The 13,572-nt window shown below is 34.1% G+C and overlaps 1 protein-coding gene across 1 annotated transcript; it reads left to right on the forward strand.

Annotated features, from left to right (window-relative positions):
* Positions 1–7,331: 7,331 nt before the first annotated feature.
* On the forward strand, positions 7,332–12,880 carry LOC120274747 (caffeic acid 3-O-methyltransferase-like). The gene is made up of 5 exons (XM_039281278.1): positions 7,332–7,440; positions 10,538–10,631; positions 11,677–11,987; positions 12,098–12,162; positions 12,544–12,880. The coding sequence occupies exons 1-5, from the start codon at positions 7,332–7,334 to the stop codon at positions 12,829–12,831; spliced, it is 867 nt and encodes a 288-aa protein (XP_039137212.1). The 3' UTR covers positions 12,832–12,880.
* Positions 12,881–13,572: the final 692 nt, after the last annotated feature.

The raw sequence follows: 13,572 nt of genomic DNA on the forward strand, positions 1-13,572 counted from the left end.
AACACCACCACCATTAACAAATAACAAGAACACCAACATCAACAACAACAAAAAAAACAAAAAGACTTATGTTCTCCAAAAACCAAAATGTAATCCAACAAGTCCACATGGATAAGAAATAAAATAAAATACAATACAACAACACAAGAAAGTCATGTCTCCACCAAATTGAAACACAAACAAGAAAAATACAAGAGACACTATTCTCATGAATTATGAATTAATGATAATATGATTAATATTTTGCCAGCTATCAACTTGGCATCTTGTTTTTTGGTTTTTGAATTTTGATTCTTTGCCTTTGCTTTGACTTTTTGGATCGGCTTTAATGGTTAGATATCTTTTCTTTTTGGGACAATGGGACCATTAAATCATTTGGAATCTTGGATTTGGTTTAATCAAATAATTTAAATCATCCAGTCCGGTCCAACTGGTTCACCGATTCACCGGTTGAATAGGTTGAACCGGCCGGTCTGGTTATTTATTGTTTGGGGTGACTAATCGGACGGGTTTACTAGCCAGTTCCCAGTTGAACCGGTTGAACCGGCCGGTCCGGTCCGGTTTTTAAATCATTGGTTTTTCTATTTTAAATTCGATTAGATTAAGCATTTTTAGTTTCTTTTGCTGCTGTTTAGATTTGTCAATAATAGATACAAGACAATCATATAAGTGATTATATGATTTTTTTTTCCTTATAAGCATATCAATGTCAATCATTTATTTTCATAGATTATTTTAGTTTTTAAAAAATATTTTAATATTTTTTTCATAAAGCTATTTCATTAAATTTCATTGTATATTTTTCAAGATACTTAATTATGACAGAAAATTCATTAAATTTCAGAGTTTGACTATTTGATATATAAAACAAGCGCATAAATGGATTTCCAAATCATAAAGCTATTTTTCCAACATATTTTTCAACTATAATACAAATCTTCCACCAAGACAAGGACCAAATTTAAGAATTATTATGAATACCAAATTATAAGGCATTTCACAATACTCCATTCCATAGTTATCCATAAATTTGGGAAAAGAAAATCTAACATCTTGACTAGCTACCACTCTATAGTCTTGAAAATGATGTGGAAATTGGGAAAAATCAATCAATCAATTTGGAGATCCCTGTGTGGTCCTTGGCTAGATCTCTTATGGTTTTGTCCATCTTATGGAACTACGGGCCTGTTTGGATGCAAAATAAAAAAATATGGCATAGTTTTATTATGCAGGAAGTGCAAGTGATTATTACAAAAATTATGGCATATTTTATTCCTACAGAATGGGTGTTTGGGTAATAAAATAAAAAAATATTACAAAAATTATTACATATTTTTTTCTTACATAATGAGTGTTTGTTTTGCATAATAAATAATTATTACATAATAAAAATAACTGTTGGATTATAACTGTTGGTAATTAAAATTTGAAAAACACTATAACTCCTCAAGAAAATCATTGATCCTTTTCCATGACAAACACACACTCCTCTCTATACAAACAGTAAAGAAGTATAACCTTAAGATACTGTGTAATACTCATTTTGTTTGGGCTTTAATCTTCCATGAATGTAATTAGAACCACCAAATGGTCATTCAAAATGCCAAGCAAATATGTGATTTCATAATACACAAAGTCTGTCTCTGACAACATATTAGAACCACCAGTTTGATATGAAAGAAATGTGCTTGTCTGAGATAACAAATAGGAAATTAAATTTAATAGACTTTTACAGTAAAGAACTGTGTCAAGATGTACATCCAAGTAAGCAAGAAAAATGAATCCTGATTTACAGTCTAATACCATATCAATTCATTAAATTTCAATACAGTATGATTCTCTGACCATGCTCAAATAAACACTCATTAACTCATGCCAAGAACATTCTCACCTTCAGAAAGTTCACATTTTTATGAGAAAATTCATTCCATCAATGCTGAAAATTTCCAAAAAAATAATCATTTGAAGAGAGATACAAATACAAAGACAATTAAAATCATCACAAAGATAGAAACACTTTCAATAGAAAGTGATTAAGAGGACATGGTGAAACAAACATTATAAATTCTCAATTAAAAACCATCATAAATTAAGGTCTTAGAGATTTTGAAATATCTCTGAGTTCTTCTTCGAAACTAAACCAAATGTTTACCAGAATATTCAAGCTGAAAGTCATAAAAATTGAAATTTTTGGATATAAATCTAACAATTAACTTCAAAATCTAACTTGCAAAACCTCGCAGTAATATAAAAGGTAGCAAATCACAATAGAAATTATACAAAATCAATGAAAAAAGGAAAAATTTAGAGAAAATCAAGGATGAGAAGTACCTCTCCGGTACTTCTCATTAAATTATGTTTTGATAATTTAATGAAAGCATGACCATTGAAAAAGAGAAGAAAGAAACAAATCTGAAACAAAAGGTCAGCATACCTCTCCGGTTTTGCCGCCGCGTGAAGAATGAAAAGAGGTGGAACAAGAAAACCGCAACACCAGCCCTTTTATAGAATCCAGAGTCGGTCCCCTAGATCGAACCCTAAACCTTGTTATCAAGGCTGTAGGCGTCGGCGTTGCCGCTCATCAGCCGGTGACACAGCTATCGGAGGTGGGAGGGTGCTTTGGATGTTCCACTCGGGCAAAGGCTTCAAGCTTCTGGGCGTCGCAGTCGGCAACGCAGCAAAATGAGCCTCTGGATCCGGTGGAGTTTTTGAGAAGAAGTGAATTCGTGCGAAGGAGAGAGGGCGAATGAGGGGTCACGACTTTCATAAGAAAAAAATATTCCAGTTCCACTGGAATATTTTTTTCTGGCAGAATCCCCACATTATGCCATATTTTTGGGGTGTAAATTTGGTACCCAAACGACCATTATGGCATAAATCCGTAAAAATATTTTTTTTTCTACCATAATGTACGGATTATATAGGAAAATTGGGTTATCCAAACAGGGCCTACAAGGCATATGATAATTTGGTGGAATAGCTTGTTACTTTCTGGGAGAATAAATGATCCACTTTGGACCTTTTTTGTCTGACTGTGGAATTCACATACGTAAATAATAGATTATCCAAGTTATGCACCATTGTCTATGGTCCCACCAATAGATATCTTATGGATGAGTTCTGGAAGGGTTAGTAATTAATATACAAAGGTTACTTCATAAGTGTACATTTATACATTATTTAATATTGTTTTGTACACTTATTCGGCATGCATTAGAGTGTATTTTTGTGGAAGATGATGCTAAACATGATAAAAATATATTCTCAAGTATCGGTCAGTGCTTAAGGATGAGAGAGAGAGAGAGAGAGAGAGAGAGAGCCAAAAGAAGTAATTTAGAGCCAAACAAAGGAGATGGAGCTACTTATGAATAGGCTAGACAGAACCACTTACGATCACATTACAGATGTACTTACTGTCGTAAGCTTCTAGTAGGGAACATTGCGGGCATACTTATGTTTGTAAGGGGAAGCATAAGGATCAAACTAAGAGACTTACTGGTAGGACTTACGCCCATAAGCCAGACTATAAGGGCTGTCCAAATGAATTTATAATGAGCAACATACACCCGTAAGGGTGGTCGCAAGAGCCATTTAGAGAAGATTACGGACTAACACTTACGACTGTAAGTTGGGTCGTAACATCGAGACAGAAGACCTTACAGGCAAGACTTATGACCATAAGTCAGTCCGTAAGACACATGACCCATCATTTCCAGCTCCTTACGGCCTCGTTCTTACTCCCCTAAGCTGCCCGTAAGTAGCTAGGTATAAGAGATTTTGACAGGGGTTTTGAAATAACCTTTTGACAACCAAGCTTTGGGAAAGAGGGAAAACTTTTCTCTAGATTTCTAAGGGTGATTCATCAAAGAGAAGAGGCTTACACACCTTCAAGGAAGAGAATTAAAGCCATTGAGGAGCACCTTGACAACGTTCGTGAAAGAAAAAGGGGAAGTTCTTCGGCAATCTCAAGAGGCACAATAGAAAAGGAGGGTTTAATGCTTTCAATCATACTTGTTGTCTATTGTGAATTTTTTGATTGTTATCTCTTGAAGGAGAACTAATTTTACAGGTGTTTGGGCATAGATGAACTCTAGGGTTAAGATTTGATTGACTTTGGTTGTGGATCTTTCATGTTTGACATTAATTTTTAATTGCAATCCTTTACTTTTGAATTCAATTGTGTGTTTCTAATGTCTTGAATGCTATTGAGGTAAAAACAATATATTCATGTTTGATGTGCTTGTGTGATGAGTCGAGAGACCCACCTAGCATAGGCAAACCGAAATTGAAGGGGAATTGTGAGTACGCTTAGAGATAGGGTATTTTAGATTCGAGATTTCTTTTTCTACGTACAATCCTTCTGAGTAATTTGTTAAGTAATTTCATCCTCTTTGCAATCATAGGGAGTAGTTCCGGAGAGAGATCTCGTTTTCACTTTGTATGGGATTATAGGCAATCACTTCGAGAGAATCATTGTCTACATTTTGAATTCTTATTGATTCTTATTAAGATTTCATAGAGTGTAATGCGATCGTAGGGTTATCTGTATTAGCATTGTACTGGATTAGTTACTATTCACTTTGAGAAAAGGTATAGTATACTTTAGGATTTCTCTCGGTTCAATTAGGATTGCTACACTTACAACCATTATGCTGGACTTATAAAATCTTAGAGGGAGTCTATGCCTGAGCACTCCATTCCCTTGTTTGTTTAGCCATATTTACTTCAGTGCTTTTGATTTTATGTTTTCTTATAAATTTGTTTTCACATCACACCACTTTGAAAATGCTAGTTTTTGGACTAAGGATTAATACTATTAGACTCCGTTTCCCCTGAGGATCAATACTTAGATTTTCAGAATACTTTATTTTGAGTCCCTATCATCACTACTTTGAGTGATAGTGATTATTTCAAATGCCACCTTCTATCATCACTACTTTGAGTGATAGTGATTATTTCAATGCCACCTTCTCAACCTAGAATAAGAGCAATAGATGCAAAACCTAGCTGATATCCACTGTTCTCATGACCTTTCAAGGGATCGGAATCTCATTGAGCCACCTATCATTGGGAGAAGATTTAGATGGATTAATGGTCGTTTTAATCCCATATGTGTAAGGTTAGATTAATTCTTATCAACCTAGGTTGGATTTTCTTTTACCCTAAAGTTTAGCTGATCAACCTACCCGAATTTCGGATCATACCACTTTCCCATTCTGATGGAGTCAAGGAAGCACATCCCTCAACTTAGGCCTTTCATGCTTGAATTTTCCAGGTGTACATTTAAAGGTTTTAATAAGTTGATTAATGAGACGTGGAACACACCACAGCTTGGAAGGTCACGTGGGACTTACATTCTCTCCAAGAAACTCATCTTCTTAAAGACATCATGAGAAGTTGGGCTAGAACTATCTTCGAGGCCATTAAGCCTAAAAGGTTAGCCCTCCTTTAAGAGATTAAGAGACTAGATACTCTCAAGGAGTCTCGATAACTTACTCCAGGAGAGCAGGACATTAACGCCAAGATAAGACTTGAACTTAGCATTCTCCTACATCAAGAGTAGATTTACTGGAGATAGTGATTGAGGATAACTTGGTTAAAAGAGGGTGATGGGAATACCAAATTCTTTCATGATGTTGTAATAGTTACCAAAACCATATCTCCAACATGACTCATAATAATATTAAATTAAAGGAAACATTGAGAATGGAAAAGTGTTCACTTCAGTCTTCAAGGCTCAATTTGGTACTAAGAAAGACTCTCACTTTAGATTTGGATAGGACAGGCTGCTTGCCTTTTTGTCATGGGTCTAATAAAATCCATGGACTTGATGGGTATCTAGTTTTAATTCTTCTTTCAAAGGTTCTCATTAATTGTAAGCAATGACCTTAAAAGATATTGTGCGATGATTTTTATAACAAAAGGGTCAACTTGGAAAAATTAATTGAGCCAATATTGCACTAATACCTAAGGTAGAGGCCCTTGCATTCTCATCTGACTTTAGACCAGTTAGTGTTCATTAAAGGCCATTGTATCTCTGATAATATATTGTAAAGGTTGAAGAGCTTATTTTAGCCTTCAAAAAGGAGGATTCTTGGGCATATCCTTAAGATTGATTTTTAAAAAGGCTCTTGACATGGTGGACTAGGAATTCCTCTTAGAGATGGAGGGTCCATGTTTTGAGCCCCACTGTGACACAGTGGATACGCAGTTCTAATCCAAGAGCTCATACTCAAAATAGAGTAAACAACAACCTAAATTTCAATAGATCGGTTCTTTCTCACAAACCCTAAAACAAGTATTTATAGATACCTAAACTAAGGACAAACTAGTAAATAAAACTAAAATAGTTACATAATACTGGATAAATAAACTAACTAATAAATCTAAGATAATTAAAAATACTAAATAAAAACTACTTTGAAGATTTAAATTTAAAATCCTAAAATCATTAGGCACCATGTTGCGCCATTCACCCCTTACTTATGATTTGAATATTTCATCAAACCATCACCATTCCAAAATTTGAATTTCTTGATCATGGAATCTTTTCATTTAGTAGCTTTCTTTTTCTTTTTCTTCTTCTTCGAAAATAACCACAGCCTTAGCTTGGATTCTTTGAGAAGCTCAGAGAAATTCTTCTCATTGGTCTTCTTTCTTTCATCAACACTCTTCCAATCAACCTTTTCATCGTTTTCCCTCAGTTTTACCATCATTAATATTAATAGCATTGAGCACCTCGTTATTAATGGTGCACGTGGTTTTAAGAAACTGATGGCTTTGAATCTGCTCTTCATGTTTGGGAGTTAACATTATCCGCCTTATAAGATAAACTTGCCTCTCATTTGCTTCATATTCTTCTTCCTCATCACCATCTGCCTCACAAATAATTTATTCATTCTTCTCTATAATGTTCACGGTCTTCCTCAAGGGGCATTCATTTGATTTGTGTCTATGTTGGTTACACCTAAAACACTTCCCCATAATAGGTTTGATATATGTATTTTCTATTTTCTTCACTTCTTTATGTTTCCCTACCGTCTCTACTACCTTGTTCCCTCTGTATTGGTTGTTATTCTTATTGCTATGATCTTCATACTATTCAGTGGAATCTACAGCTTTATAATCTTCATAGTTCCTATAATTTCGCTCATGTTGCATTAGCTCCACCATTAAAGCCATGTTCTTTGCCTATGATAAAGTTTGGATAGCTTGCACCCTAATTTTGTATCTGTGTGCTGGCCTCAATCCCTCAAAATAACTCGCAACTTAATGTCCTTTGAACTCAAGGAGAGGTTGTTTCTCTCAGTTAATCTCATAAATTCTGCGGTATGTTTGTGAAACTGACCGACTGCCCTGTTGACATGGTTGATATTGTTGAAACAGGATTTACTCATAATCCGTGGGTAGAAACTCCCTCTTCAATAAATACTTCATTCTGTACCAAGTTCATACAGGACCTTTACCTTCATGTTCTTTTCTGGACTAAATCCGTTCTCACCATGCAGACTCTCCACCTTTCAAATAGCACACCACCAAACGGACTTGCTTCTCTAGAGGAGTCTCCATATAATTGAAGAATCGGTCTATTTCTGCAATCAAGTATAGGAAATCTTCTATACCCATACCTTCATTAAAAGAAGGAATGCCCACCTTCAAGTGGAAATCCCTAGCATCCCTTTCAACACCTCCAGAATTATTTCTCGCTCTTTGACCCTCATATGGTTGGCGACAACCAAATTAATCGATTTGGTAATTCAAAATCATTTTCTTCTTTCGGATCTTCATCGTAAACAAATTGTTTACGAATATGAACATGAACACGTCTGTCAATAGGGTCACCACAAGCCAACTCCACCCCTGGCCTTATATTGTCATTTCATCTCCTATGTGCATCAATTTGTAGAGCATCTAATCGATCTACAATTTCTTCAAAGTGCTCATCAAAATGCCGGAATATTTGATCCATCAGTTACTCCAAATGTCACTCCAATCGTTGCAATGCTTCATACCCTTGTAGAGGGGCTCTAGCCTCCTGATCACCGTCACGAAGACCATCATCGTCGCCACCAATTGACATCCTTATCTGATACGACCTAACACAATGGATACACAGTTCTAATCCTAGAACTCACACTCAAAGTAGGGTAAACAAAAACATAAATTTCAATAGATTGGTTGCTTTTCACAAACCCTAAAACAAGTATTTATATAGGCCTAAACTAAGGACAAAAGAGTAAATAAAACTAAAATATTTAAAAAATATTGGATAAATAAACTAATTAATAAATCTAAGATAATTAAAAATACTAAATAAAAACTTCTTTGAAGATTTAAATTTAAAATCCTAAAATCATTAGGCATCATGTTGCGCCACCTGACGCAGTGGATACACAGTTCTAATCCATGAACTCACGCTCAAAATAGAGTAAACAAGAACATAAATTTCAATAGATCGGTTCCTTTTACAAACCCTAAAACAAGTATTTATAAAGACCTAAACTAAGGACAAAATACTAAATAAAACTAAAATAGTTACAAAATACTGGATAAATAAACTAACTAATAAATCTAAGATAATTAAAAATACTAAATAAAAACTTCTTTGAAGATTTTAATTTAAAATCCTAAAATCATTAGGCACCATGTTGTGCCACATTGGGTATGCTAGATTAAGGCCATATTGTATATTTTGAAGGCCTTAGTCTTAGTTAATAGCTTTTGCTTTGCTATGTCAGATGTTAATGTGGTCCCTTTCAGAGAGACCCTCTATCCACCTTTGTATTTATTCTGGTCTCAGATGTGTTTAGCTCTGTGTTTAGGTATACTTTATCTTCTTGAATCCTGTATGGAATTCCACTGGGACCAAATGATAAAGCTTGTCACCTCCAATACGAGAAGGACCTAATCATTTTGACCGCGAAAGGTAAAGAGGATCTTTGAATCATAGAACTCATTATTTTCCTCTTTGAGGGGATGTCAAGATTATCAATAAACTTCCAAAAAATACTATCTATATTCCACTCGATATAGTCAATCACTGGATCCCATACTTGCTAGATCATTAAATTGTTCCTCAAGGGTCCTTCCCCATGAAGTATTTGGGTGTCCCTTTTTTGGGAGAAGCCACTGTTGACAAGATTGGGAAAAACTTATTGTTAGCTTGAAATCTAGATTATTATAATCATAGAAATCCAAATTACTATCTACAGAAGGCGATAAACTCTCATTAACATAGTACTTACCTTGATACAGATGTCTTGGATGCCCATTTTCAAACTATTTGCTTGGGTGGTAAAGGATATTGACCATTTTCATTGAGACTTCCTGTGATTTGGTCCAAACATTAATAAGCCTAGGATCAGGCCGGTGAATTAGAGACACCTTTTCAAAGACCTTTCTTAAGGGGATGGGGAATCTTAAACATGAATGATTTCAACCTCGCTCTTTTGAGTATTCAGAATGGACAATTTTGGAACCTAACCTCTAAGAACTTCTTTCTTTTAGAAAGGGTTATTGCATTTTCTATCATCATTTAAGTATTGCAGAACCTGGGTGGTCAGAAATGATAAGACCACTCGTTTCTAGTGTGGATGGTGCTTGATGGTTGTGCTCTTATATTTCTTTAGCGGGAGGGTTTTAACATCTTGCATCACCCTCTTGGCACAATTAAGGAGGTTCTCCCTTTAGGATGGCATATCACCCAGATTTAGCCCTTTTTCTCCTCGAGCTATGCTCTAGAATTTTCAATGCTCCTTTATAGGGGAAGCGATTCTAAGATTTGGAGTTTGAACCTTGCTAAGGGCTTTATAGTTAGATTATTTTATAGATTTCTTAGTAACTGTGGTAGGAGATGTTGGGTGACTCCACGTATTTGGAAATGCAAGTGCCCTCCTCTAAATGAGCTAGTTCATGTAGCTGGTTTGGGATAACAAACTCCTCACCCTAGAAAACTAAGCAACTAGGCAGAGCAATAAGTTTCCTCCAGCTACTTGTGTTGTGTCATGCAATGATAGAATCTACTAACCACCTCTATCTCTAGTACCCATTTGCTTTGTAGATCTTGACTCATTATAACCATTGTTTTACTTGAACGTTTTCCCCATTTTAGTTGCAGACATCTGGGGTCCTAAGAGAATTAAACTCCGAGGGCTGCAAAAAGTACCTGGGATCTCCTTGCTCATCCAATTCTTTTGAATATTTGGATTGTGCGGAATGACTTTATTTTTAATGCCACATTGTCTTTGGCCCATGATGTTGCGCATAATTAATCATATGTTTTTTTTGTGGGTATATGTAACTCTTGATCATAAAAGAATTAAGTTTGAGGACTCGGTCAATATACAATGAAGCACAGCTTGTAGTTCTTAGGATCTCACGAGGTTGTAGGCTAGCAATTTTGGTGAATTGACATCTCCTCGAGGACCAGTTGATCTTTTGTTAGTGTTTCATACCTGATGGGAAAAGACCATGTCTCATTTTTTCAGGGTTTTTCTATTCTTGTGGTGATGTTTATAACTATTTCTTATTCTCTTAGGCCCGGTTTGCAAGTTCTTCACTAAGGATGAGGATGGAGTCTCTCTGGCTCCATTTATGCTAGTGCATCTCTCCAAGGCTTGGGCGGATACATGGTATAACCTTTTTATTTATCTATTTATTTATTTATTTATTTTGTTGCGACGAAAGGTTTGAGTGAGTGGAGTGAAAAGTATATAATAAATCATTTTAAAGTTATATATATATATATATATAAACATATGTTATCTGCGGATGACCACGTCCACATATGCAGTGTTTAGCTGGGATATTTGTTTATAAATCCTTATTTAATAATTATTATTTATAAAAATACTATATATAGAGTTACATGGTCACCGTTTGCCACTGTTGTACACATCCATAAATTTTCTTAGATTTGAAATTTAGAAGGCCTAAATGATGAGAGATGATCACACGGAACCTGTTCCGTGGTAGTTACTATAGAACCGAGATGTGGCTCAACCTCATCTGTTAAATTGCCTCGACTTAATAACTTCTAAAGTAAAGGGCATAGATTTTTTAAGATAATTACCAATATATCCTTAAATTATATAATAAAAACAATAAAATTTATAAACTCATGGCTAAGAATGAGCCACCTCTTAGTTCCGTGGTAGTTACCATGGAACCGTGTCTACTGGATAAAAATTCATAGATGATAGATTATATATATAAATGCATATATTCTAATATAAAATTTTCATAAAAATAAATAATAAATAAATAAAGTCAACAACCTCTTAGTCTATATATTGGCAATGGATCCCATACTTAGGGTGTTTGTGTCTTTGCAAAAGAGTTGGGGTCTGATTCATCCATGCAAAGAGAGGACATAAGTGTCTTGAGATATTGACTCTACACTTATACATGTCCCTGACACGCGATTTATCTGTGTTTTATAAAGTTAAAGACTCCTAGCCATGATAAAGATGCATAATAGAAAATTATATCTGTGTTGATGAAAAGTAGTTATAACAAACAAAATTGAGTGAAAAATATAGTGCATGCTTTACATCTATGTATGTATAAGAATATGATAAAAAAGCTTTTATTGAAAAAAAAAAAAACTTCTTATTGATTAAGAATATGAATAATCTAATTAAAAATGAGAGTTTTACTTAGATTTTAAGTATACAGGGCAAATATCAAACATATAGTGTTAGACGGGAGTGCACCTTTTGTGAAGACTCATGGAACCACATTGTTTGAGTATGAGGACAAAGACCCCCATTTCAGTGAGATGTTCAACAAAGCCATGTTCAACCAGACAACCATGCTCATGAAGAAGATGCTTGAAAATTACAAGGGATTTGAGAGTATTAATGTGCTTGTGGATGTGGCCGGTGGTCATGGGGGCATTCTTTCCATCATACTATCCAAGTACCCACACATCAAAGGCGTCAACTTTGATTTACCTAAAGTGGTCTCTCAAGCACAACCCATTGAAGGTTTATCATAATTTTGTTTAACTTGTAGCTAATTTTCTTTGTACGTTTAGAAGTCATATTAATTCATAGATTTATATTAAAGAAAATTGGTTGTGATTGTTTGCATGCAGGAGTGGAGTTTGCAGGGGGAGACATGTTTGAAAGTGTCCCTAGTGGTGATGCCATATTACTGAAGGTTTGTACGTTAATTAGTTTTTATGCATAAAAAAGAAATAAAAAATGTATGGAAAGTATATAATAAAATCTAAAATTTTAAGATATATATATATATATATGAACACACAACTAGGAGGTTAAGTGATGTGTGAAACCTTTTAGATAGATCAGGTACTTTTGTTATGGTTTGTCCATATATTTATAAAAGAATATGTCTTGGATTATCATTATTCACGCCAAAATATTGCAAATATGAAATAAAACTAATTATGAAATAACTCGTGAGTTCATTACGTGTTTAGAAGTATTTCACATTGATAAATCATTATTGTTATAATTTTTAAAAAATTAAATTATAAAAAAAAAAATGGCTTGGCTTTTATATGATGTTTGTACGCAGGAGGTACTTCATAATTGGAGTGATGCGGATTGTATGAAGGTATTGAAAAACTGTTTGAAGGCATTACCAGATGATGGAAAATTAATCGTTATAGAGCAAGTTATTCCTAAAAACATTGATGAAGCAAAGAATGCTTTGCTTCTTGATATTGTTATGTTGACTTTCTTTACTGGAGGGAAAGAAAGAACTGAACAGGAATATCAATTTCTTGCTAAAGAAAGTGGATTTTCTAAAGTCAAATTTGTGTGTAATATTTATAGTTTTTCTGTCATGGAATTCTACAAGTAAATGCAACTTGTGACTTACGGCAAATCAAAGTCTTTTATGTAATCTTTTTTTAATAAAAGTGAATAAATTACATGTATTAAAATAATAAAGAATTAGTGCTCCAAATTTCATTTTGTTACAATATTTGGGGCTTTGGCACTCATTTACATTTAATTGATTTTTATGTAAATTTAAATATGAAAAAAAAAAGTGAGCTAATCAATGACTTAGTCTATTAGAACCGGGTCCCTTATATTAGATGTTTGTTCTTTATTGAAAAGAGATTCAAAACTCAACTCACATATAGTGAGTATACGGGTGTTGTGTCCAATTAACTCAACATATCAATTCTACATTTTTTAAGTAAATAAAAATGGTTATCAATAATAATAATAATAATAATAATAATAATAATAATAATAATAAAAAGGCTCTAGCGTTTCTCCATTGACTATTGACTTAGGGTTTTCCCATTGACTATTGACTTGTGCTAGTCAGTGGAAACATCCGTCAGTTAATTTCTTTCTTACTTTCTTTCTTTTTTGATAATTTTACATAATTAAAATTGACCAATTCCTATATATCATTGTAATAAAGCAATTATAAATTTAGATGGCATGTCACCGTTGAACAGATCGAACTTGGCTATTCAATCAAAGTAAATTAATGAATGATTTCTTATGCTTTCGAAGTTCATATTTTTCCACCGTGAGCTTGACTTCTAGGTGCCATGTTTGGATTTCATTATCATTGTTAATTAAA

Source organism: Dioscorea cayenensis, chromosome 2, assembly GCF_009730915.1.
Source record: "Dioscorea cayenensis subsp. rotundata cultivar TDr96_F1 chromosome 2, TDr96_F1_v2_PseudoChromosome.rev07_lg8_w22 25.fasta, whole genome shotgun sequence".
Lineage (NCBI taxonomy): Eukaryota > Viridiplantae > Streptophyta > Magnoliopsida > Dioscoreales > Dioscoreaceae > Dioscorea > Dioscorea cayenensis.

Bases quoted from the DNA above. Each gene is read 5' to 3' on its own strand.
- LOC120274747 (XM_039281278.1), top strand. From the start codon at position 7,332: ATGTTTGTGAAACTGACCGACTGCCCTGTTGACATGGTTGATATTGTT. The intron at 7,441-10,537 runs GTACCAAGTTCA...TTATTCTCTTAG, and splicing joins TTCAATAAATACTTCATTCT to GCCCGGTTTGCAAGTTCTTC. The intron at 12,163-12,543 runs GTTTGTACGTTA...GTTTGTACGCAG, and splicing joins GTGATGCCATATTACTGAAG to GAGGTACTTCATAATTGGAG.